General features: G+C 38.5%; 1 protein-coding gene across 5 annotated transcripts in view; it reads right to left on the bottom strand.

Annotated features, from left to right (window-relative positions):
* SPIRE1 (spire type actin nucleation factor 1) overlaps positions 1–27,571 on the bottom strand; it is a 198,704-nt gene that overhangs the window by 4,801 nt on the left and 166,332 nt on the right. For 3 of the 5 annotated variants that reach the window (XM_027068416.2, XM_027068417.2, XM_053206267.1), the window contains 7 exons: positions 25,546–25,636; positions 7,730–7,872; positions 6,006–6,179; positions 1,613–1,750; positions 948–1,018; positions 387–414; positions 155–291 (listed from right to left, as the gene is read on the bottom strand). In XM_027068416.2, coding sequence (XP_026924217.1) covers positions 155–291; positions 387–414; positions 948–1,018; positions 1,613–1,750; positions 6,006–6,179; positions 7,730–7,872; positions 25,546–25,636 — 782 coding nt within the window. The remainder of the gene's footprint in view (positions 1–154; positions 292–386; positions 415–947; positions 1,019–1,612; positions 1,751–6,005; positions 6,180–7,729; positions 7,873–25,545; positions 25,637–27,571) is intronic. The other 2 variants (XM_027068418.2, XM_027068419.2) reach the window with 1 other exon arrangement.

Here is a 27,571-nt window from a genome sequence, read left to right as displayed (position 1 = left end):
CTTTGGGAAATTTTGAAGATTTGTGCGCAAGTCAAGACTATATTAAAACCAACCACCCAACCTAAAGCACCCTGAGCCCAAACCCTACTTTGTCACTGGTTCTCAAAAGGAACGTTCTTCCTTTACAGAGTAAAGTCTCAGGTGTCTTACTCACCTGGCAATGCTCCGGAGTGGGCGATGGTGGCCAGTGGGGGTTTTTTCTGGCCTCATGCAACTTTCCCCTCTTTGCAAGGTAGAAGGTCCCAATGAAAAGATGGGAAGAGTGGAGTATGGTTTAGAGGGCAGCCGCATCTATTATCCCAAATGAAACCAGAGTGAGCAGTACTGTTAAAGAGGTAGACTCCTTAAAATTAACACAAGTTATAATTTTGCCAAGCTTAGCTTACCTTTTTGCAACACTGTGAACACACGGGCCTGTACACAAAATCAGAAGTGTTACTCAGCATTGACGTGATGAGACCGGAAAGTGAGAGAAGTCAATGGCTGTGCGGTTGTGAATTTCTATAACAAACTGCAAAAACTCTCTTGTTCTTCCACCAGAATGTAACGGACTGATACAACCGTGGATTGCCAAGGAGACAATCTGTGAAAGTGAACTCTTACACTGTTTCCTGGAAAAGGATCAACTCTCATCTGTCTGGGATTTTCTTGTCTATCTAGGGAAGGATCACGTGACAATCACATCTACTTTTTGTGTTTAAACAAGACATATGATTATTAGGATCACCTTAGTTATGTAAAAGAAGTACATGCGGAGAAACATTTTCCAGCTATAACGCTAAGTAACTGTTTGCTCTACTCTTTGAAGAAATCAGTATTACTAACCCACAAGCACAATACGATGTGATAACAAATTGGGGTAATTTCTAATACTGTTCCTGTGTGGAAAAATGACTAAACAGTGAATGTAAGTAGTATTTATTTACATCAATTACAAAAAACCTTACCTCTTACAGAACTGACAGGTATAAGACCAGGTGAAGAAGGAAAATCTCCTGGTTCGGCAACAAAAGCAGAGCTAAAAATACAAATTTAAAGGGAGAGAAGAGCATTGCCAACAGTTAATTTCCTAATTTACATGTCTAAATATACTTTTACATATTAGGGACCTTTAGCAGACAGAAGGAAAAAGAGAATTCAGAAACCCTGTTTTCAAGTTTGGCTCTGTAGGAATTATAATTTGGCTATTTACTTATAATTCCACTTTTAAAAGGTAATAAAAGGCTATAGCTCTCAGAGGCTCATCATCATGGAATCAATCTGAAGAAGGTTCTGAAACAGTCTCTTCCATTTTTCAGATGTATTTTCTTTATAAATCCTTTAAAAGTATAACAACTAAATGCAGACATGATTTTATGAAGGCATGCCACTATTTATTATGGTTGTTTTAAGTCTTCCAAAATTTTTGATTTCTCAGAGAGAAACAAAAATACTCTCTTTTGTATGCAAAGCAGAATAGGAACTGTGTAGTATAGGGTAAGCCTCTTACCTCCTGAAATCCCCTAAAAGTCCTGTACCATCTGGCTGCCAGCAGACCACTCCCTCAGGAGACCAGGCCTGGGACTCACCATTCCTCTAACCCTACTTATCAACCAACTTTAAACAGCTCTACCTTTCCTTTTTTCAGGGCGGTGTAGACATCTTTATACTGTTGGTATTTTTCCAGCTCTGCCTTCACCAGGACCTGACGAATATGCATCACTTCCTCCACAGTAAGAGCTAGGCATTCCACTGGATAGCAGAATTCCTCCTGAAATTCAAAATTCCACATGAATAAGAAACTCCCACCCCCTTTTCTGGCACTGCACAGTTTCCCTTCAGATCAGACACCTGGTTAGTAGCTCCAGAGAAGAAAAGAGGTTTCCCAATGAACACTGGAACAGAGCTGGCTCACTCTGGGGACCACATAATTTCTAATTACACTAAGACAAAAGATGGCAGAAAACTTCTGGGGACCATGTCAAACATTATAACCTATAGAAATTTCCAGGAAAGGAAAGTTCCTCACATTTGAGTACATATTTTGCCTCAAGTTTCTATTTCATTAAGCAGAGCTATGTATCTGTGTAATGAAATCTTGAAAGAACATTTTCTTGTTCTAAAACAAATTGACATCTGTTTTCTCCTACAATTCTGCAAAGACATTGCTTCCTGTTATTTGTATACTATATGCTAATACTTACATAACAAATCTACAACATTGGTACTATTTAGAAAACTGGTTTGTGGTACCCAGAATAGCCAAAAGGAGGTGGTTAGTAATTTATACTGAGAAGCATTATTTAGTGGTAAGTTACATCAGCACATTGAGAAAAATCCTAATGGTATGAGCAGAACTGAAACATGTAACTACTGGTGCAGTTTCCAGCCAAAAAGCAACCTCTACAGGCTGCACCACGGTTCTCTAGATTTCTGTTATTACTTTTAAACAACTGCTGAATGTACAATCAGCACTGGAAAGATGTGGAGAAAATCTTAAGAATTTCACAATAAATATTTATGCCGGCTGTCTTATGGTAATGGCTTCCCTAAAAACAGCTGAGGAAGATGTTGATGTAACTGATCCCACTGAATAAAAAGCCTCACCCCCATCTGCTCCCCATCCGGCCCTGTGTTTGATTGGTGGATCTAATAGAAAGACAGAACGGTCTTGTGCATTCTCACCCTGCCAGGCTTCACAGGGGCCATTGTGGTGTAGGGACACTGAGACTTAATGTTCTCAGTGCAAACACATTATAATTCACTCCCACACACACACAATAGCATTGCTCACAGGCATTCTGGAATCAAACAAGCCAAATGAGAAAGCACATGACTATGAATGCAGTCAGTTTATGGAGTTTTAACATTCAGTTCTGTCTTTCAATCAGAAAAAACAAAAACAAATCTAGGTTGCAAACTTGATAAACATTAGCATTTACTAAAAAAAAAAGTAGTTTGAAGAACTGCTTCTTACTAACAATCAATACAAAATCATGTCTGGTCAGGCTAACTTTAAATTTGCTTAAAAATGTTTTGGAAAAAAATCCTGCAATTGAATTTTTAAGAGGAATGTTTAAGAGGATACTAAGCTGTATCCAGAGGGTGGGAAGGTAGTCTGTTCAGGAAGACTGTATCATTTGCTAGTCTAAAATATTTTTTAAAAAATCACCATCACATAATTTTCTCTTTCAATGGGAAAAGTTTTCAAACATAACAGGATTAAATTGGTGTCCAATATCCACTCAGTTTTCTTCCACCCTGAGAAAACAGCTTAGTGTCAAGTAGGAACAATGCACTGCCTGTGTGAAGGTTAGGCCACTACAATTCTGCAGGAGATAGGTATTGTCGGCTGCACATGTCTGAATGATGGCTTTTCTCAGCTTTTAACATATTTCATAAGAAGTTTCCTATGGTCTTTTTTATTCATTTGCTGAGTATGATTTTTGTGCATTTTCTGATAGTTAACCATGTGACAAAACTGCTGAGGTGGAACAAAATAATGTATGAATCTAGTAACTAATCAGAGAATCAATACCTGAGATTTATTGCTATGGGAAGATGGCAAATAGTGCCAATTTAATTAACTTAACAACTGGGATGCCTGGGACGGTAAACATTTCCGGTAGATGGGAATCCTTTTTATTTGCAGGGAGATCCTAACACACATAATAGACCTGACAGGCTCTACTTCCCTCTTCTCAGTCTTAAATCACAAAAGGGCTTAGTCAAGCATACTTTCAACTTACTGCTTTGAACCATATGCAAATCCAGTACTTCGTAAGACATAATAAGAAACTGTATTTTGTGGGTGTTCTTGTTCTTTCTCTAACTTTCAGGCAGATTACTGTTTAGTAAAATAATTTCCATCAGGTCAAATGCTAATGTTTTAATTCTGGTGCTTTCCCAAGGACAACAAAACTTTAATGCAACATGAAAGAAAATAATAAACAGTTACTAGAATAGTTTTCATTATTTTTTTTCAATTGGCAAAAAAATTAAACATCCCCAATGCCAAATTAAGCCTTAACCTTAACAGATCTTGCGGAGATATTAACGCTCCAAAATGTGAGGAGCATTTGGGGCTTTAACAGTGACTGAGAGCCCTCGGTCATTCCTCCACATGCCCAGAGCTCATTGTCACAGCCAGACATGGGACTCTAAAATCCTCTTGCGTCTCTGTGCCTCAATCTCACTCCTAAATTTACGAAAGGGTAGCTAAATCTGAAAGAGTTTTAATAAAGATTACAATATGCTATAGGGGGAGATGAGCTTTTAGAACTTACTTTTGATGTATGTCACTAAAATTGCTGAGTTTGTGTTGAATATTCTGATTACATTTACCATCCAGAAGGGTCAGAGTTAGGGAGCACAGAAATTAGAGAACATAATGTATACTCTGGTTACTGAGCCACAGAAAGAATGGGAATAGTTATATTTTATATAGTATTCTTAATTAGCAAAAACTTTGTAAGTAGCAGATATTTGAAAATTATCCAAAATGACCATTGCTGTTTTGAGTTTTTAATAAATCAAAGGCAGATTTAAATTAAAATAGCACCTATTAAGTTTAATTACTCTTCTCTTTTTTCAGGTTCAATTTTAAAAGTCAAAGTGAACTGTTTGCCTACAGTGATATGCAGACATAGTATACAGATATCTCTGGGGAGTATTGATAATAAAAATAAAAATGTCAAACAAAAATAATATAAAAACAGGGAGGGGGACAAAACAGAAGAGACTCATAAATATGGAGAACAAACTGAGGGTTATAGGAGAGGTTGTGGGAAGGGGGATGGGCTAAATGGGTAAGGGGCATTAAGGATCTACTCCTGAAATCATTGTTGCACTATATGCTAACTAATTTGGATGTAAATTAAAAAAAAAACAAAAAATAAAACAAGTTAAAAAAATGTATAAAAATGTCAGCAGATCTCCAGTAATAGCAGCAGTAAGAGTCACAGGAATTAAAATGCCATCCCTGCACCTGACCATGTACTGCCCAAAGGGCCAAGATCTAAAATGGAAAAAGAATAGAGATCTAGCCTCTATTTCATGACAAATAAGAAGAGAAAGGAATTTGTTGTATTTCATTTACATTCAGAGTCTCTTTTCCAAACCAAGATGAGTAATAAAGAATAACAAAGAAACCAGCTGCTGGTTCATTTGTCAAGGATATGTTTAGTAAATAAAGGACCTCACAGAGCCAGGACCCTATATGAAGCAGAACAGACCAGGCAGCTGCGAACACTAGTCAGCAGCACATGCTACTCTGGGGGCAGGGGAAGCTTGGGCATAGTTTGAGGGCTTTTTATTTCACTGGAGTTTGGAAAGTATTGGATTTTCTTTAAAAAATAATTCTGTATGAAAATCTAAAAAATAATAAAATGCATACTTATTTAAAATATTTAAAATAACCGCATCAATAAAAGGAAAACTTAAAACTTCTAGGAGAAGTGGGTTGTCCTAAACACCATGCCACACTCTGACGAACACAATGCAGCTGTATGAAAGGTGTGGGGAAGAAGGTTCTTGGAGCCCAGGGCAGGCATGGGCTACAGGTGCACAGCCCCTCTGAGCTCATGGCGGGGTGTGTGGGAAACGAGAAATGACATGGTTTCATGGGTTGTGGGGGAGTCCCCTGTGGCTATATGGCCTGGCAGGCGGTTGCTCTGCCAGCTGAATGAGGGAGCAAATGCCGATCCGATGGCAGGAAGGCCAGCACCCACAGGCTATCTGAGTGCCCCTGCACATGGAGAGGAGACGGCATTCTTCCTGCCGTATAACTGGGTCACTCACAGGTCCCTCTAATCCGATGCTGCATTTTGAGTTTGTTGTCCTTTCAAGGTCATTTTCCTCTCAACTGAGATCATGGTGTAATCTATGCATCCTACAAAAGACTGGAATCAACGATCAGAAGCAAAGTGCCCATCTAAGCTGTTAATTGTTCAGAGTGCAGTAGCTGAGGTATCACTGTCAAAGAGATAGAGTAAAATAATCCCCAGAACCAGCAGAAAGAGGCCAACCTTTGAGGATTTCCACCTGCTGGTAAAAGCTCTCTCACATAGATAATACATAGCCCCTGCTACCCCAAACATGGCTGCTTCAAAAGGATGAGAGCTGAGCAGAGAAGCTGTTTGTATGGTAGAAAAAAGTGGTCGGAAAGGCGTCCTTGGCCATACACTGGTTATCCTAGGAACCTGAACAACAGATAAGGGAAAAAGAAAATGGCAGGGGGAAAGAAAAGGAGAAAATAATGCTGAACATGAGTGACCTAAAAATAGTGGTTACAGAGCATGAAAGAAAAACAAAACAAAACAAAAACACCACAGAGGATGTTAACAGTAGATTCCACATGTGTGTGTCCACACCAACATCTGCTTCCATATGTGCAAATTAGTAATCATACCATGAAGTCATTCCTAGGGAGTCTCAGAATTCACAAACCAGAGACTTAAGATGTTTCTAACTTAGTGGCCCCCTGAACAGGGCTCACCAGGAGGCAGGACAGAGGCAACCACCTCTGGGGGCAGTGGGGAGCATGCAGCACACTGGGGAAGGTACTGAAAGACAAGTCTCCTTTTACTTAGATGGGCCATCGTCCTCAATCATTTGACCAAGTGATGAAAAGAAAATTACATTTTAAACATCCTAAGGAAACAGAGGGAGATACAATAAAAATAAAAATGAATACCAACAAAGACATTTCTGCCATTTTCAGTGTAAGGATTATAAATACAAAAGGATTCCTTGTTTTAATATAGCTAAAGTTTAAATTAATGGTCATACTTTTAAAGTACTTACCAAGCTAGACAGCACTACCACAAGACAAGTGTGATTATGGATTTCTCAAGATAAGCTATTAATGAGACCAGTCACTACTCTGACTGGAGGTTACTCTGTCTCAGCTCACACCCAGAGGCCCTTCCCGTGAGCTGTGGTTCCCTATAGAACCTGAGCCACCCAGCGCTGACCGAAGTGCTTTCCCACTGCCTTTCACTGAGACTCTTCTCTGTGACTGCAGATAAATTTTGTCTTGCTCTCCTTGTCCATAAAAAACAACTCCCAGCCTGACCTACCACACACTAAGAGTTCCCCTTTGTCAGGAAATACACTTCTGGGTCCTTGATTTGGGCTGATGGTCTTTCTTCTATTAATTCTATGGTATTTCTTCTATTCCATTCAAAATTTCTCTTACTAGCTGAAATTCCTTTTAACTGATCTGATAGTTCTTCCACAGTGATAATTTTAAAATTTAACACCAACAATGGTGTCATATGATCACAAGGCCAGGTACACAGCTGAATGATAAACTGGCTTCTAAGAGAAAAGTTGGCTGAAGAGAAGAACCTCTTGATTATTGGACTTGTGATCTCTTATATACATTTAAGTTGTTCACATAAACAAAAGTCTTTGTACTTTAAAGTTTCAACCTGTTGGGTTAAGAGTTCTGTTTTTCTGCTGATAAACTACTGGTGAGAAGGCATTTCTTTAATAATAATACATGCTTTCAACCATTGATAAGTCTTCTGGGGAAAAAAAACTACTTTAAATGAACAAGGAGTGGTCAAATTTCATTTAGGTTACTGTCAGAATTGGTTTTCTTTAGATATTAAAAACAAATAAAGCTATTTAAAGATCATTTTAACATTTGGAAGATTTTTTTCTCCTAATCGTTGTCTTAAGAAAGCTATTTATTCCAGGTCTCTAACTGATCCTTAAGTTACTACGCAGTTTTCCAGTTACTTACAAGAGATCGGGAGCTCTGCTTGGAGGGTGGCAAAAACTGTCTTACATTAGTGGGTGTTTCCTTTTCAATGGAATGTCGTCTCTGGGGTGGCTGCCGTCTCTCTGGCTGGGGTGTTGATGATATGGGCAAGAATTTCGGAGGCTCTAAAGAAATGAAATTAACCAAACTGAAATGAACTTTCTTACAAGTAAAAAGTCTTAGATTTTCAATTTCTGACAGAACACCCTTTGTCATTTGTCACAAACATTGCATTCAAAGATGAAATATTTGTTAGAGGGTTTTAGTAAGATTAGAAGTTCTTATGGGGATACTATGAGGACTGTTATAGAAAAATCTTTGCAAGATGAACTTTCCTACAGATATAGAAAGAAAAAAGAAAAATATTTGTATTTTTAATATTCATTCAAATATATCATAAAAACACAATTATAGTCTCAGATTTGTACATACAAATGCCTTCACATTATATACAACAAAATTTTACAGTCTCAGGCATGTAAAATACGTAAAAACATGTATTCTCCATGTGTCCAAAAAAGGCTACCAAATCATACCAAAATTCTCAAGTGTACTGACCTTTTATATTCTTCTTTTTAAAGGTAAAATATAAAAACTCTTCCTTTTTAAATATTTATCAAGACATTCTGTCCTTAGATTTAAATCAAGCTCTATTTAAATTTGAAAAAATAAATTCCAGTTTTGATAATATTGTGCCACTGCTCTCCTTCATCTAGTAATATTTTGGGACAGAGTTTAAAAGGAGAAGGTTTGAGGGGTGCCTTAGTATGTAGAGCACACAACTCTTGATCTCGGGGTTGTGAGTTCGGGCCCCATGTTGGGTGTAAAGATTACTTAAAAAATAAAATTTTCTAAGAAAAAAAGTTTATAAAAGGAGAATATTTTATGGTTTGAATGGTTCTGGATTTACATTCTGAAAACATAAGGAGAACATTAGAAATAAATTATATTACTTAAAGTTTTATTTAATACTTCCTCCTACTCTCTCTGAAAAGTAAGCCTGCTTCATTCAATGTAGCAGGTGAGGAAAGTGAAAGTCAACACCAAGTTAAACGTGATCCATCTATTTGGACTACCCCACCAACAGAAATCACTAAATAAAAATAACACGATTTCTATAATCAAGAAAGATACAGAAATCCATTATGTGATTTAATTGAATCTCTATAATATTTAATGGGCCTGGACAAACACCAAGTATAGATAATGACCAAGGTCAGCTCCTACTATTCTTGATACAATCTAAGTAAATCAAAATACTAATTAAAGAATTTTAATCACTAAAAATTCCACGTGTACAGGAAATCAGTAAGTTGTTTTTTTTAAATTGCAGTAAAACATACATAAATTATATTTAGTGTGTCTTAACTATTTTTAACTGCACAGTTCAGTGGTATTAAATATTTACACTGTTGTGCAACCGTTATGTTCCATCTTGTAACGGTTAAGACCATAACTCTTCATCTTGTAAACTGAAACTCTACAACTTCCTATTCTCCACTACCTACAGCCCCTCACAACTACCATCCTACTTTCCATCTCTATGATTTTGACCGCTCTAAAAATCTCATATAAATGGAATTATACAGTATTTGCCCTTTTTGGAATTCCTTTTTTCCCTTAGCAAAATGTCCTAAAAGTTTGTCAGTATTGTAGCCTATTGCAGAATTTCCCCCATTTTTAAAAATGTTTTATTTATTTTTGAGAGAGAGCGAGCAAGCAAGCGTCTGAGTGGGGGAGGGGCTGAGAGAGAGAGGGAGACACACAATTTGAAGCAGGCTCCAGGTTCTGAGCTGTCAGCACAGAGTCCAATGTAGGGCTCAAACTCACAAACCGCGAGATCATGACCTGAGCTGAAGTCGGATATTTAACCGACTGAGCCACCCAGGTGCCCCAGAATTTTCCTCAATTTTAAGGCTGAGTAATATATCATTGTGTGGATATTCCACATTTTGCCTAGCCATTCATCCACTGATGGACACTGGGGTTGCTTTCACATTTTAGCTATTGTGAATACTGCTATGAACATGGATGTACAAATATCTCTTTGAGATTCTGCTTTCAATTTTTTTTTTTGTTTCGATTCTTTTGCTTATATAGTCAGAAGCAGAATTGCTGGATCATATGTAATTCTATTTTTAAGTTTCTGAGGAGTCACCATACTGTTTTCCACAACACCTGTACCATTTCACATTCCCAACAGTGCACATGGTTCCAATTTCTCTACATTCTTGCCAACACTTGTCTTCTGGTTTTTGTTTTGATAGCAGCCATTTTAATGGGTGGGAGGTGGCATCTCACTATAGTTTTGATTTGTATTTCCCTAATGATTAATGATGCTGAGAATCTTTTCATGCACTTGTTGGTCATTAGTGTATCTTCTTTGGAGAAATGTCCATTTGAGTCCTTTGCCTATTTTTTAATTAGGTTCTCTTTTCTGTTGTTGAGTTTCAAGACTTTCTCTATATATTCTGAATATTAATCCTTTATTAGAGATATGATCTGCAAATATTTTCTCCTATCCTGCATGCTGCCCTTTTATTTCATTGATAATGTCTTTTTATGCATAAAAGTTTTTTAAATTTCATAAATTCCAGTTTGTCTATTTTTACAAATAGACAATTTTTTGTCTATATTTACAAATAGACACTTTTTTGTCTATCCTTGGGGTCATAGCCAAGAAACCATTGCCAAATCCAATGTCATGAAGTTTTTGTCCTATGTTTTCTTCTAAGAGTTTTATTATTTTAGGTCTTACATTTAGGTTCTTAATCCATTTTGAGTTAATTTTTGTATATGGTGTTAGGTGAGGGTATAACTTCCTTTTTGCATGTGGATATACAGTTCTCCCAGGACCATTTGCTGAAAGACTTCCCATTGAATTGTCTTGGCACACTTGTCAAAAATCTTTTGACCATATAGGTGAGGCTTTATTCTGGGCTCTCTATTCTATTTTGTTGATTTATATGTCTGCCTTTATGCTAATACCTCATTGCGTTGATTACTATAGTTGCTAGGTTTTTTTTTCTTCAATATATGAAATTTATTGTCAAATTGGTTTCCATACAACACCCAGTGATCATCCCAAAAGGTGCCCTCCTCAATACCCATCACCCACCCTCCCCTCCCTCCCACCCCCCATCAACCCTTAATTTGTTCTCAGTTTTTAAGAGTCTCTTATGCTTTGGCTCTCTCCCACTCTAACCTCCTTTTTTTTTTTTCCTTCCCCTCCCCCATGGGTTTCTGTTAAGTTTCTCAGGATCCACCTAAGAGTGAAAACATATGGTATCTGTCTTTCTCTGTATGGCTTATTTCACTTAGCATCACACTCTCCAGTTCCATCCATGTTGCTACAAAGGGCCATATTTCATTCTTTCTCATTGCCACGTAGTACTCCATTGTGTACAGAAACCACAATTTCTTTATCCATTCATCAGTTGATGGACATTTAGGGTCTTTTCATAATTTGGCTATTGTTGAGAGTGCTGCTATAAACATTGGGGTACAAGTGCCCCTATGCATCAGTACTCCTGTATCCCTTGGGTAAATTCCTAACAGTGCTATTGCTGGGTCATAGGGTAGGTCTATTTTTAATTTTTTGAGGAACCTCCACATTGCTTTCCAGAGTGGCTGCACCAATTTGCATTCCCACCAACAGTGCAAGAGGGTTCCCGTTTCTCCACATCCTCTCCAGCATCTATAGTCTCCTGATTTGTTCATTTTGGCCACTCTGACTGGCGTGAGGTGATATCTGAGTGTGGTTTTGATTTGTATTTCCCTGATGAGGAGCGACGTTGAGCATCTTTTCATGTGCCTGTTGGCCATCCGGATGTCTTCTTTAGAGAAGTGTCTATTCACGTTTTCTGCCCATTTCTTCACTGGGTTATTTGTTTTTCGGGTGTGGAGTTTGGTGAGCTCTTTATAGATTTTGGATACTAGCCCTTTGTCCGATATGTCATTTGCAAATATCTTTTCCCAGTCCGTTGGTTGCCTTTTAGTTTTGTTGGTTGTTTCCTTTGCTGTGCAGAAGCTTTTCATCTTCATAAGGTCCCAGTAGTTCATTTTTGCTTTTAACCTTGCCTTTGGGGATGTGTCAAGTAAGAAATTGCTACGGCTGAGGTCAGAGAGGTCTTTTCCTGCTTTCTCCTCTAGGGTTTGGATGGTTTCCTATCTCACATTCAGGTCCTTTATCATTTTGAGTTTATTTTTGTGAATGGTGTGAGAAAGTGGTCTAGTTTCAATCTTCTGCATGTTGCTGTCCAGTTCTCCCAGCACCATTTGTTAAAGAGACTGTCTTTTTTCCATTGGATATTCTTTCCTGCTTTGTCAAAGATGAGTTGGCCATACGTTTGTGGGTCTAGTTCTGGGGTTTCTATTCTATTCCATTGGTCTATGTGTCTGTTTTTGTGCCAATACCATGTTGTCTTGATGATTACAGCTTTGTAGTAGAGGCTAACGTCTGGGATTGTGATGCCTCCTGCTTTGGTCTTCTTCTTCAATATTACTTTGGCTATTCGGGGCCTTTTGTGGTTCCATATGAATTTTAGGATTGCTTGTTCTAGTTTCGAGAAGAATGCTGGTGCAATTTTGATTGGGATTGCATTGAATGTGTAGATAGCTTTGGGCAGTATTGACATTTTGACAATATTTATTCTTCTAATCCATGAGCACGGAATGTTTTTCCATTTCCTTATATCTTCTTCAATTTCCTTCATAAGCTTTCTATCGTTGTCAGCATACAGATCTTTTACATCTTTGGTTAGGTTTATTCCTAGGTATTTTATGCTTCTTGGTGCAATTGTGAATGGGATCAGTTTCTTTGTCTTTCTGTTGCTTCATTACTAGTGTATAAGAATGTAACTGATTTCTGTACTTTGATTTTGTATCCTGCAACTTTGCTGAATTCATGTATCAGTTCTAGCAGACTTTTGGTGGAGTCTATTGGATTTTGCATGTATAATATCATGTCATCTGCAAAAAGTGAAAGCTTAACTTCATCTTTGCCAATTTTGATGCCTTTGATTTCCTTTTGTTGTCTGATTGCTGATGCTAGAACTTCCAACACTATGGTAAACAACAGCGGTGAGAGTGGACATCCCTGTCGTGTTCCTGATCTCAGGGAAAAAGGTCTGAATTTTTCCCCGTTGAGGATGAGGTTAGCTGTGGGCTTTTCATAAACAGCTTTTATGATGTTTAAGTATGTTCCTTCTATCCCAGCTTTCTGAAGGGTTTTTATTAAGAAAGGTTGCTGAATTTTGTCAAAGACCTTTTCTGCATTGACTGACAGGATCATATGGTTCTTATCTTTTCTTTAATGTGATGAATCCCACCTGATCATGGTGAATAATTCTTTTTATATGCTGTTGAATTCGATTTGTTAGTATCTTATTGAGAATTTTTGCATCCATATTCATCAGGGATATTGGCCTGTAGTTCTCTTTTTTTACTGGGTCTCTGTCTGGTTTAGAAATCAAAGTAATACTGGCTTCATAGAATGAGTCTGGAAGTTTTCCTTCCCTTTCTATTTTTTGGAATAGCTTGAGAAGGATAGGTATTATCTCTGCTTTAAACGTCTGGTAGAACTCCCCTGGGAAGCCATCTGGTCCTGGACTCTTATTTGTTGGGAGATTTTTGATGACTGATTCAATTTCTTCGCTGGTTATGGGTCTGTTCAAGCTTTCTATTTCCTCCTGATTGAGTTTTGGAAGCATGTGGGTGTTTAGGAATTTGTCCATTTCTTCCAGGTTGTCCAGTTTGTTGGCATATAATTTTTCATAGTATTCCCTGATAATTACTCGTATCTCTGAGGGATTGGTTGTAATAATTCCATTTTCATTCATGATTTTCTCTCTTTGGGTCATCTCCCTTTAATTTTTGAGAAGCTTGGCTAGAGGTTTATCAATTTTGTTTATTTTTTCAAAAAACCAACTCTTGGTTTCATTGATCTGCTCTACAGTGTTTTTAGATTCTATATTGTTTATTTCTGCTCTGATCTTTATTATTTCTCTTCTTCTGCTGGGTTTAGGCTGTCTTTGCTGTTCTGCTTCTATTTCCTTTAGGTATGCTGTTAGATTTTGTATTTGGGATTTTTCTTGTTTTTGAGATAGGCCTGGATTGCAATGTATTTTCCTCTCAGGACTGCCTTCGCTGCATCCCAAAGCGTTTGGATTGTTGTATTTTCATTTTCGTTTGTTTCCATATATTTTTTAATTTCTTCTCTAATTGCCTGGTTGACCCACTCATTCTTCAGTAGGGTGTTCTTTAACCTCCATGCTTTTGGAGGTTTTCCAGACTTTTTCCTGTGGTTGATTTCAAGCTTCATAGCATTGTGGTCTGAAAGTATGCATGGTAGGATTTCAATTCTTGTATACTTATGAAGGGCTGTTTTATGACCCAGTATGTGATCTATCTTGGAGAATGTTCCATGTGCACTCGAGAAGAAAGTATATTCTGTTGCTTTGGGATGCAGAGTTCTAAATGTATCTGTCAAGTCCATCTGATCCAATGTATCATTCAGGGCCCTTGTTTCTTTATTGACCATGTGTCTAGATGATCTATCCATTTCTGTAAGTGGAGTGTTAAAGTCCCCTGCAATTACCACATTCTTATCAATAAGGTTGCTTATGTTTGTGAGTAATTGTTTTATATATTTGGGGGCTCTGGTATTCGGCGCATAGACATTTATAATTGTTAGCTCTTCCTGATGGATAGACCCTGTAATTATTATATAATGCCCTTCTTCATCTCTTGTTACAGCCTTTAATTTAAAATCTCATTTGTCTGATGTTAAGTATGGCTACTCCACCTTTCTTTTGACTTCTAGTGGCATGATAAATAGTTCTCCATCCCCTCACTCTCAATCTGAAGGTGTCCTCAGGTCTAAAATGAGTCTCTTGTAGACAGCAAATAGATGGGTCTTATTTTTTTATCCATTCTGATACCCTATGTCTTTTGGTTGGCACATTTAGTCCAATTACATTCAATGTTATCATAGAAAGATATGGGTTTAGAGTCATTGTGATGTCCATAGGTTTCATGCTTGTAGCGATGTCTCTGGTACTTTGTCTCACAGGATCCCCCTTATGATCTCTTGTAGGGCTGGTTTAGTGGTGATGGATTCCTTCAGTTTTTGTTTGTTTGGGAAGACCTTTATCTCTCCTTCTATTCTAAATGACAGACTTGCTGGATAAAGGATTCTCGGCTGCATATTTTTTTCTGTTCATCACATTGAAGATCTCCTGCCATTCCTTTCTGGCCTGCCAAGTTTCAGTAGAGAGATCTGTCACAGGTCTTATCGGTCTCCCTTTATGTGTTAGAGCACGTTTATCTCTAACTGCTGTCAGAATTTTCTCTTTATCCTTGTATTTTGCCAGTTTCACTATGATATGTCATGCAGACGATCAATTCAAGCTACGTCTGAAGGGAGTTCTCTGTGCCTCTTGGATTTCAATGCCTTTTTCCTTCCCCAGATCAGGGAAGTCCTCAGCTATTATTTCTTCAAGTACACCTTCAGCACCTTTCCCTCTCTCTTCCTCCTCTGGAATACCAATTATGGGTATATTATTTCTCTTCAGTGGATCACTTAGTTCTCTAATTTTCCCCTCATACTCCTGGATTTTTTAATCTCTCTTTTTCTCAGCTTCTTCTTTTTCCATAATTTTATCTTCTAGTTCACCTATTCTCTCCTCTGCCTCTTCAATCTGAGCCGTGGTTGTCTCCATTTTATTTTGCAGCTCATTGATAGCATTTTTTAGCTCCTCCTGGTTGTTCCTTAGTCCCTTGATCTCTGTAGCAATAGATTCTCTGCTGTCCTTTATAGTGCTTTCAAGCCCAGCGATTAATTTTATGACTATTATTCTAAATTCACTTTCTTTTATATTGTTTAAATCGTTTTTGATCAGTTTGTTAGCTGTTGTTATTTCCTGGACGTTTTTTTGAGGGGAATTCTTCTGTTTGTCATTTTGGATAGTACCTGGAGTGGTTCAGAACTGCGGGGCACTTCCCCTGTGCTGTCTTGAATAACTTGTGTTGGTGGGCGGGGCCACAGTCAGACCTGATGTCTGCCCCCAGCCCACTGCTGGGGCCACAGTCAGACTGGTGTGTGCCTTCACTTCCCCTCTCTTAGGGGCAGGATTCCCTGTGGAGTGGCGTGGCCTATCTGGGCTACTTGCACACTGCCAGACTTGTGGTGCTGGGGATCTGGCATATTAGCTGGGGTGGATTGGCAAGGTGCACGGGGGCGGGAGGGGCAGGCTCAGCTCACTTTTCCTTCGGAGATCTGCCTCGGGAGGGGCCCTGCAGCACCGGGAGGGAGTCAGACCCATGGGAGGCATGGATCTGCAGAAGCACAGCGTTGGGTGTTTGCGCAGTGCAAGTAAGTTCCCTGGCAGGAACTGGTTCCCTTTGGGATTTTGGCTGGGGGAGGGACCAGGGAGATGGCACTGGCGAGTGCCTTTGTTCCCCGCCAAGCTGAGCTCTGTCGTCCGGGGCTCAACAACTCTCCTTCCCATTGTCCTCCAGCCCTCCTGTTCTCTGAGCAGAGCAGATGTCAAGCCCCGCTTGCTGCCCGAACACACTCCCTCCGGCCCCTACGCTTTTGCCAGTCAGACTCGGGGGCTCTGCTTGGCCGGTGGGCCGCCCCTCCAACCCGGCTCCCTCCCGCCAGTCCATGTAGCACACACCGCCTCCCTGCCCTTCCTACCCTCTTCCGTGGGCCTCTCATCTGCACGTGGCTCCGGAGACTCCGTTCTGCTAGTCTTCTGGCGGTTTTCTGGGTTATTTAGGCAGGTGTACGTGGAATCTAAGTGATCAGCAGGATGTGCGGTGAGCCCAGCATCCTCCTACGCCGCCATCTTCCCTGGATCTAGTTTGTAGTAAGTTTTGAAATCAGGAAGTATGAGTTCTTTTTCAAAGTTGTTTTGGCTATTTGGGTCCTCTGAGATTCCATATGAATATTAGAATGGGTGGTCTTCTATTTCTGCAAAAATGTCATTGGCATTTTGATAGAGATTGCACTGAATCTGTAGATAACTTTGGTCAGTATAAACATTTTAAGAATATTAAGTCTTCCAATCCATGAACACAGGATATGTTTCCATTTATTTATGTCTTCTTTAATTTCTTTCAGCAATGTTTTTAGTGAGCAAGTCTTTCACTTCCTTGTTTGATTCCTAAGTATTTTATTCTTTTTGATATTCTTTTATAAATGGAATTGCTTTTGTCATTTCCTTTTCAGATTATTTATTGCTTGTGTATAGAAATGGAACTGATTTTTTAAAATGTTTACTTATTTTTGAGACAGAGAGACAGTGTGATCAGGGGAGGAGCAGATAGTGAGGGAGACACAGAATCTGAAGCAGACTCTAGGCTCTGAGCTGTTAGCAGAGAGCCCGACACAGGGCTCAAACTCATGAACTGTGAGATCAGGAACTGAGCCACCCAGGTGCCCCAAAATGCAACTGATTTTTGTGTGCTGACTTTATATTTTGCTATTTTACTGAATTATTTATTCTAACAATATTTTTGTGTTTGGAATCTTTTAGAGTTTTTTTACATGTGAGATCGTATTATCTGCAAAGAGGTAAGTTTACTTTTTTTCCTTATTTCCTTTCCTTTATTTCCTAGCCAAACTGTGCTCACTAACACTTCCAGGACTATGTTGAACAGAAGTGATGAAAGCTGGCATCCTTGCCTTGTTTCTATTTATTAGAGGAAATTTTTTCAGTCTTTCACCACTGAGTATGATGTTTAAAGTGAATTTTTCATATATGGCTTTTATTACATCAAGGTAGTTTCCTTTTTTTCAATTAAAAAATTTTTATTTTAAGTTTAGAAAGAGAGTGCAAGCAGGGGAGAAGGGCAGAGGGCAGAGAGAGAGAGAGAGAGAGAGAAAATCCCAAGAAGGCTCTACATTCAGCATGGAGTCCAACACAGAGCTCAATCCCACAACCCTAGGATCGTGACCTGAACCAAAATCAAGAGTTGGACGCTCAACCGACAGCCATCCAGGTGCCTCAAGGTAGTTTCTTTCTATTCCTAGTTTGCGTAAAGTGTTTTTACCCTGAAAGTGTGTTCAATTTTGTCAAATGCTTTTTCTGCATTGATTGAAATAATCCTGTGGTTGTTTTCCTGTTAATGTGGCATATTACGCTACTCAATTTTTATATGTTGAACCATCCTTGCAGTCAGGAATAAATCCTGCTTGGTCAGGGTATGTAATCCTTTTACTATAATGCTGAATTCTGTTTGTTAGTATTTTTATTTATTTATTTTTAAAAATTTAAAAATATACAATTTATTGTCAAATTGGCTTACATACAACACACAGTGCTCATCCCAGCAAGTGCCCTCCTCAATGCCCATCACCCATTTTCCCCTCTCCCCCCACATCCACCCTCAGTTAGTTCTCCGTATTTAAGAGTCTCTTGTGGTTTGCCTCTCTCCCTGTTTATAATTATTTTTTCCCCTTCCCTTCCCCCATAGACTTCTGTTAGGTTTCTCAAGATCCACACATGAGTGAAAACACATGATATCTGTCCTTCTCTGACTAACCTATTTCACTCAGCATAATACCTTGCAGTTCCATCCACGTTGCTGCAAAGGGCATGATTTCATTCTTTCTCATTGCCAAGTAGTATTCCATTGTATATATAAACCACATCTTCTTTATCCATTCATCAGTTGATGGACATTTAGGCTCTTTCCATAATTTGGCTATTGTTGAAAGTGCCGCTATAAACATTGGGGTACACGTGCCCCTATGCATTAGCACTCCTAGTAGTGCTATTGCTGGGTCATAGAGTAGTTCTATTTTTAATTTTTGAGGAACTTCCACACTGTTTTCCAAAGTGGCTGTACCAGTCTGCATTCCCACCAACAGTACAAGAGGGTTCCCATTTCTCCATACCCTCGCCAGCATCTATAGTTTCCTGATTTGTTCATTTTAGCCACTCTGACCAGTGTGAGGTGGTATCTCAGTGTGGCTTTGATTTGTATTTCCCTGATGATGAGTGACGTTTCGTGATGAGCATCGTTTCATGTGTCTGCTGCCCATCTGGATGTTTTCTTTGGAAAAGTGTCTATTCATGTCTTCTGCCCATTTCTTCACTGGATTATTTGTTTTTTGGGTGTGGGGTTTGGTAAGTTCTTTATAGATTTTGGATACCAGCCCTTTATCTGATAGGTCATTTGCAAATATCTTTTCCCATTCCATTGGCTGCCTTTAGTTTTGTTGTTTCCTTTGCAGTGCAGAAGCCTTTTATCTTGATGAGGTCCCAATAGTTCATTTTTACTTTTAATTCCCTTGCCTTTGGAGATGTGTTGAGTAAGAAATTGCTGCGGCTGAGGTCAAAGAGCCTGCTTTCTCCTCTAGGGTTCTGATGGTTTCCTGTCTCACATTCAGGTCTTTCACCATTTTGAGTTTATTTTTGTGTATTGTGTAAGAAAGTGGTCTAGATTCATTCTTCTGCATGTTCCTGTCCAGTTCTCCCTGCAGCATTTGCTAAAGAGACTGTCTTTTCCATTGGATACTTTTTCTTGCTTTGTCAAAGATTAGTTGGCCATACATTTGTGGGTCCAATTTTGGGGTCTCTATTCTATTCCATTGGTCTATGTGTCTGTTTTTGTGCTACTGTGTTGATTACAGCTTTGTAGTAGAGGCTAAAGTCTGGGATTGTGATGCTTCCCGCTTTGGTTTTCTTCTTCAATATCACTTTGGTCATTTGGGGTCTTTTCTAGTTCCATACAAATTTTAGGATTGTTTGTTCTAGTTTTGAGAAGAATGCCAGTGCAATTTTCACTGGGATTGCATTGAATGTGTAGATTGCTTTGGCTAGTATTGACATTTTAACAATATTTATTCTTCCAATCCATGAGCATGGGATGTTTTTCCATTTCTTTGTGTCTTCTTCAGTTTCCCTCATAAGCTTTCCATAGTTTTCAGCATACAGATCTTTTACATCTTTGGTTAGGTTTATTCCTAGGTATTTTAGGGTTCTTGGTGCAATTGTAAATGGAATCAGTTTCTTTATTTCTCTTTCTGTTGCTCCATTACTGGTGTATAAAAATGCAACCAATTTCTGTACATTGATTTTGTACCCTGCAACTTTGCTAAATTCATGTATCAGTTATAGGAGTCTTTCGGTGGAGTCTTATGGGTTTTCCATGCAGAGTATGTCGACTGTGAAAAGTGAAAGTCTGACTTCTTTGCCAATTTTGATGCCTTTGATTTCCTTTTGTTGTCTGACTGCTGATGCTATGACTTCCAACACTATGTTAAACAACAGCGGTGAGAGTGGACATCCCTGTCATGTTCCTGATCTCAGGAAAGCTCTCAGTTTTTCCCCATTAAGGATGATATTAGCTGTGGGCTTTTTATATATGGCTTTATGATGTTTAAGTATGTTTTTCTATCCCGACTTTCTCGAGGGTTTTTATTAAGAAAGGATGTTGTATTGTGACATATGCTTTCTCTGCATCTGTTGACAGGATCATCTGGTTCTTATCCTTTCTTTTATTAATGTGATGTATCACACTGATTGATTTGCAAATATTCAACCAGGCCTGCAGCCCAGGAATGAATCCCACTTGATCATGGTGAATAATTCTTTTTACATGCTGTTGAATTTGATTTGCTAGTATCTTGTTGGGAATTTTTGCATCCATGTTCATCAGGGATACTGGCCTATAGTTCTCCTTTTTTGTGGGGTCTCTGTCTGGTTTGGGAATCAAGGTAATGCTGGTTTCATAGAATGAGTCCAGAAGTTTTCCATCCATTTCTATTTTTTGGAAGAGCTTGAGAAGGATAGATATTAACTCTGCTTTAAATATCTGGTAGAATTCCCCAGGGAATTATTTATTTTTGAGAGAGAGAGGGAGACACAGTGTGAGTGGGGGAGGGGCAGAGAGAGAGAGAGACACACACACAGAATTGAAGCAGGCTCCAAGCTTTGAGCCATCAGCACAGAGCCTGACGTGGGGCTTGAAATCATGGACTGCGAGATCATGACCAGATCTCATGACCAGATCTCAACCAACTGAACCACCCAGGCACCCATTGGTTAGTAAAAGATCTTTAAAAAAAAGTCAGTATTTGTAAAGGGTACTGATCTATAGTTTTCTGTCCTTATAGTGTCTTTGTTTGGCTTCAGTATCAGGGTAATGCGGTCTCACAGAGTGACTTTTAGGAAACGTTCCCTTCTCTTCAATTTTTTGGAAATGTTTGAGAAGAATTGGTAGTTTTGGGTTTTTGTTTTGTTTTTTAAGGCATCAAATTCCAGCCTCTTCTTTGTTGGGAGAGTTTCTGATTGCTAACTCACTATCCTTACTAGTAATCTGAATGATTTTGTTTCTTTCTGATTTAGTCTTGCTAGATTTGGCATTTCTAGGAATTTGTCCATTTCATCAAGACTATACAATTAAAAAAAATTTTTTTTAACCTTTATTTATTTTTGAGACAGAGAGAGACAGAGCATGAATGGGGGAGGGTCAGAGAGAGGGAGACACAGAATCTGAAACAGGCTCCAGGCTCTGAGCTGTCAGCACAGAGCCCAACGCAGGGCTTGAACTCACTGACCGCGAGATCATGACCTGAGACGAAGTCGGCCGCTTAACTGACTGAGCCACCCAGGCGCCCCAAGACTATACAATTTGATGGTAAGTGTTCATGATACTCTCTCATAACTCTTTTTATTTCTGTAGAATCAGAAGCAATGGTTCCTCTTTTCATTTCTCATGTTAGTATTTTGAGTCTTTTTTCTTAGGCCATCTTGTTAATGGTTTGTCAACTGTGTTGATATTTTTGAAGAATCAATTTTTGGTTTCACGGATTTTCTCCATTGTTTTTCTATTCTCTATTTCATTTATTTCTGCTCTAATCTTTATTATTTCCTTTCTTCTGCTAACTTTGTGTTTAGTTTGTTCTTCTTTTTCTAGTTCCTTAAGTTGTAAAGTTAGGTTGTTGGTTCACTCATTCATTCGTTCCTTCCTTTCTTTTTAAAACCACAAACTAATCACTGAAATGTGTTTATCACAATAAGTTTCACCTTAGCAGTGTTTTTACTGTGTCCTATATGTTGTATTTTTATTTTCATTTGTAAGTATTTTCTAATCTCTCTGGTGACCTCTTCTTTGTCCCACTGATTTTAAAAAAGTGTATTGTTTAATTTCTATAATTTTGTGAATTTTTCAGTTTTCTTTCTGTTACTGATTTCTAACTTTATCCCATTATGGCCAGAGAAGATCCTTTGTATATGATACCTATCTTTTAAAATCTATTGAGACTTCACTTGTAGTTTCACATATGGTCTATTCTTGAAAACGTTCCATGTGCCCTGAAGAAGAATGTGTGTTTATTGTTGGGTGGAGTATTCTGTATATGTCTTTCAGATCTAGTTGGTTTATTGGGCTGCTCAAGTCCTCTATTTCCCTATCTTCTGTCTGGTTATTCTATCCATTATTGTGACAGGGGTCTCCACCTATTATTGAGAACTGTCTATTTCTCTTTCACTTCTGTCAGTTTTTACTTTATATATTTTGATGGTCTGTCATTAGGTGCATAAATGTTAATAACCGTTCTTTCCTCTTACTGCATTGAGCCTTTTATTACTACACAGTCTCCTTCCTTGTCTCTTGTAACTTATTTTTAATTTAAAGTTTATATTGTCTAATGTCAGTATAGTTACTCCAGCTTCCTTTTGGTTACCATTTGCGTGGAATATCTTTTCTATACTGTCACTTTCAATCTGTTTATGTCTTTGAATCTCAAAGGAGTCTTTTCTAGTCTGCATATAGTTGAATCATGTGTTTTTATCCATTCTGCCAATCTCTAGCTTTTGATTAGAGAGTTTAATTCATTTACATTTAAACTAATTACTGATCAGGATGGACTTCTGTCATTTGTTTTCTATATGCCTTCCAGCTCATTTCCTTCATTCTTGTTTTTCATGTGAAATTGTTTTTTTTATAACGAAACATTTAAATTCCTTTCCCATTTTCTTTTGTATATATTCTGTAGCTATTTTCTTTGTGGTTACCATGGAAACTACATTTAACAGTCTAAAATTATAACATTCTGATTTGGATGTATAGCAGCTTAATTTCTATACCACACAAAACTCTGCTCCCATACAGCTCTGTCCTCCATCCCTCTTGGTTGTTGATGTCACAAAATTACATTTGTATACACTGCCTTCCCCCAAATAGAGACTAATAATTCTTTTTAAATGCATTAGTCTCTCAAATTACATAGAAAACAAAAAGTGCAGTTATAAACCAGTGTTACAATAATACTAGCTTTTATAATTGCCTATGTATTTGACCAAGACCTTTATTTCTCCTATGGCTTCGAATTATTACCTAGTGTCCTTCTATTTCAGCCTGTAAGACCTCTGAGCCTTTAATGTAGGGAGGGTCTAGTGGTTATGGACTCCCTCAGCTTTTGTTTATCTGGGAATATCTTTATTACTCTCTCACTTTGAACTATAGTTTTGCTGAATAGAAGATTGTTGCTTGACTTTTTTTTTTCTTTAAGCACTCTGAATATACAGAGTTCCCCAACTATCTGGAAGGAGAGCATTCCTATGAAACCTTTTGTAAGCTGAAATGGCAAAAACCAAAGAAGCAACTGAAACATCTTGTAGAAGTGAAAATCCTCTTTGGATTTCTCTCAGTTAGCTAAAACAAATATTAAGGTTGATCTTTCAAAAAAAGTGAACTGGTGTAAAGCAAACTTTCAGACTGTGGGTGACAGTGGGTGAAAAAGCTGTTATTGGTCCACTGTCTTCAGGCCTCCAAAGTTTCTGATGAGAAATATGCTGAAAATTTCATTGAGGATCCCTTGTCTCTAGTGACTCACTTCTCTCTTGTTGCTCTGTCTTTGGCTTTTGAAAGTTGGGTTATAATGTGTCCTGCTGTGGGTCTCTTTGAGTTCATTTTAGTGGAGCTTCTTGGATGTTTATATTCATGTCTTTCATCAAATTTGGGAAGTCTCAGAAATTATTTCTGCAATTATTCTTTCTGCCCCTCTCTCTCCTCTCCTTCGGGGACTCCCACCATCCATTTGTTGGTCTGGTTGATGGTGTCCGACAGATCTCTCCGTCTCTGTTTGCTTGTCTTTGGTCTTTTGTCTTTCTATTCCTCAGGCATGATGTTTTCTATTGCCCTGGCCTGAATTTGTAGATTATTTTTTCTGCTTGCTCAAATCTGTCCTTTAATCTTCTAGTGAATTTTTCTTTTCAGTTAATGGAATTTTCAGCTCCAGAATTTTTTTGGTTTCATTTTAGGTTTTCTGGCTCTTTATTATCTTTCCATATTGTTCACACACAGTGTTCCTGACTTTCTCCACATCTTCTTTTAGTTCTTTGAGCATTTTAAAACAGTTTTTTTTAAAGTCTTTGATGGGCATATCACCCTCTTTTTCTGGGGCAGTTTCTGTTGATTGTTTCTTTACTCTGAATGGGCCATACCTTCATGTTTTTTTGTATGCCTTGTGATTTTGTTTTGTTTTGTTAAACACTGGACATTTGAATCTAATAATGTGGTAACTCTGGAAATCATATTCTGCCCCTTTCCCAGGTGCTGCTGTTTTTTGTTATTGTTTTTGTTCACTGTTTTCTTGACTGTTGTAGGCTCTCTTTGTGCTGAGGATCAGCCTGAGATATAAACTTAAGATCTCAGGTCTTTCATAAGCCATTCCCTGGGCATGCATAGTAACTTTATAATTTTTCCTATATATGTAGTTTTTTCTGAATATCTTAGTCTTTAATGTCTGGCTCCAGAAAGGGAAAAAGCTAAAAATGAAGGGGGTAGGGGGAAGGAGCCAGCCCTTTAAATTCCCTGGAAGACACTTTAGCATGCAGGGAGCTGGCAACAAGGAACAACAATGACTACAGGCCTCTTTGTCTACACCTTTGGAATCAGATGGAACAATCAGCAATCAAAGGAAAGATTCCCAATATTTGGAGGACAGCATCCTTTTTGCCCACCCTAGTTCCTGTAAACTGTGTATAAGCTGCTTCAGGAACACTAAACTGCCTTGTGGCTGGGGGTGGGGCATGAGTAGCTGCTACTGTACCAGGAGCTGAAAGTGACTGAAATTACCACAAGTTTTCATCTAAATCTTCCCCTGGAAGTTGCAAGCCTTCAACAGACTTCAGAGTTCCAAAGTAGTTACATCAGACAGATTCTGCCAGTGCAATTGTTGTCTAGGTGGGAGACGGATTCTTGGTGCTTCTTGTTCCAACATCTTCCCAGAATCCTCTCCCTAAATGTGTAATTTTTAATCTTTCATAAGGATCTTGTACATGAAAAATATTATTAAAAACATTTAGAAATGACTTAACTTCAGATTCTGTGTTCAGAACCTATGAAGAGCTACAAAGGCATTTTTACTATCTATATATGTAAGGGGGTATAGATATGTGTATATGTGTGTGGGGGTGGGAATGATAACAAGTGTGATTACTTAGGGCTCTGAGCTTAAATTCAGACAAGGAGGTAATTAATCTAAAACACACACACACACACACACACACACACACACACACACACACACTTGACTTATTCCTTACAACCCAAAGGTGACTGATCTGTTATAAGAACCTGAGGCCCAGTTATCAGTTAAGCCCTATCTTAACAAGTCACTCTAGGACTATAACAATATTTCTGCTCCTGACTAGTGAAATTACAGGGTTAATTCTTTCTATCTTAAATGATCACAAGGCACTCTGGGATTCCCTACTCTAGGTCCAGTGTGTTTTTGAAGGTATCTGACACTAGCTCGTTTCATCACAAATACTCACGCTTCCTCGTGGACACAGCCTCTACTGAGGGATCTTCAAGGAAAGAGGGAGACACACTGCTGCTACTGGCTGATCTGTGCAGAGTTTCCTCCTGAGAAAGGTGGGGGCAGAGAAACAGAGAGATTCTTAGACATTAGTGCTCTCATGCTAATCACATTTTACTATTAGAGATTTATTTTAATGTGAGGCACCAAATTAAAATGCCAAAGGTTCAAGGCAAGCAGAAGACAAACTAGAAGGGATCTAACATAAGACAAGTCTGGGTTTGTATCCCTCATTAGTGTGATGGGACACGGAACTAGTTTCTCATCTAGGTTTTAACACCTGGTATTTAACCATCTTTACACTGTGTTATTGGATCAGATAAGATAATGCACTCAAAACTCAAAATGCTTAACACATTACCAGGCACACAGTAAATAGTGGTTAACATTATTATTAGGGAAATATTTAATACATTTATAAAAGTAATAGATTGGGATCTGCATGAAGGTAGAAGCTATGTGTCTCATTCGTTGTTGTAACAAACCCACTGTTACTAAGTAATGAATAAATATTAATATTTGTTGAATAAAGATGAAAATAAACATTTCATATGAATCTAGAAAAATATCTACATTGTGCAAAACAAAATTTAAATTCCTGTAACCTGTGAGAAGAGACATCCTTAATTTGTTTTTAATAATAATACCAAGATTAAGTACAATATTTATTCATGAAAAACTTACTATCTACTATGTGACAGGATATACATGAACTAAAAGACAACTTATTTCCATAATATCTATAGAAAACTGGTAAATAGTTTTAAATGTAGAAGAAAGAAAATTAGGTTAAAATATTAACCTATGATTATGTGTGACAAGTAGTGAAAATTCTCTCTGACCTACTTAGTTAAGGTGATTTTTAAGAATTAGCCATTCATAAAAAATGGCCTCACCTAAAACCTAATGTTGAAAGCTGTGGTTTCAAACAAGCTACAATACAAAGGATCTGGTCAAAGAACATGGGATGAAAAAAGGCTGTATAAATCACACAGTTCAAACAAAGAAGGTTTGAACAGTGATTTCCACACTCTTGGTACATACCATGAAGAACAAATCAAGCAATATAACCAAAGTTTCAACCCCAGACATGGTGTAAAGGTCACACAAATCTCCAGAAAAGCTAGCAAGCAACTAGAACGACCTCCTTCTGCTTATGGAGGGTCAAAAGGAAATAAATGCCAAGAGTATCTCTTAGGAAAAGAAAAAAGGGGCCATATACACAGTACTCCCAAAAAATTATGAAGTGGGTGCTACCTAGATTTAAATAGCAGAAACCATCCGTGAGCCTCACATATGTTAGCCCACCTTCCCCAGAAACATTTTTTTTCTTAACATTTATTCATTTTTGAGAGACAGAGCATGAGCAGGGAAGGGGCAAAGAGGGAGACACAGAATCTGAAGCAGGCTCCAGACTCTGAGCTGTCAGCACAGAGCCCGATGCGGGGCTCGAAATCACGAACTGTGAGATCATGACCTGAACTGAAGTCGGATGCTCAACCAACTGAGCCACCCTGGAGCCCCCAAGAAACATTTTTAGAGTTCAGTTTTACAGAACTGAGCATGTCCACCCCTTCTACACCACTCTTTACTGATTCCACTTGCTTCTACTGGGAAGAACCGAGAACCTGTTCTGGGGCAGTCAGGTGACTGTAAGTCAGTCAGCAGGAGAGAGAGAAGTGGTGGGGGCAATGGCATGGTTCAAGTCCTTTTAGGATTTTCTCTCAAAAGCTGTTGATGGTCCTCTGCCCCTGCTTGCCGACCACATGCAGCTGGACCCAATCTCTCACTATTTAAAAACTAATCTTCATTAAGATTAGTTCCCAGCCCAGAGGAATCACAAAGATGCCCAGAAGAGGCCAGGGGACTTGGAGGTCGGATCTGAGCAAGAGGATGTGGGTGTAGAATCCGGCTCAGCTTGCCCTGTGGTGCCCATTCCCCCAACTAAGCACTTTGTACCTGGCTGGGGGATCCTGATGGCC

This window comes from Acinonyx jubatus, chromosome D3 (genome assembly GCF_027475565.1).
Source record: "Acinonyx jubatus isolate Ajub_Pintada_27869175 chromosome D3, VMU_Ajub_asm_v1.0, whole genome shotgun sequence".
NCBI lineage: Eukaryota > Metazoa > Chordata > Mammalia > Carnivora > Felidae > Acinonyx > Acinonyx jubatus.
This window is presented reverse-complemented; position numbering and strand designations above follow the sequence as displayed.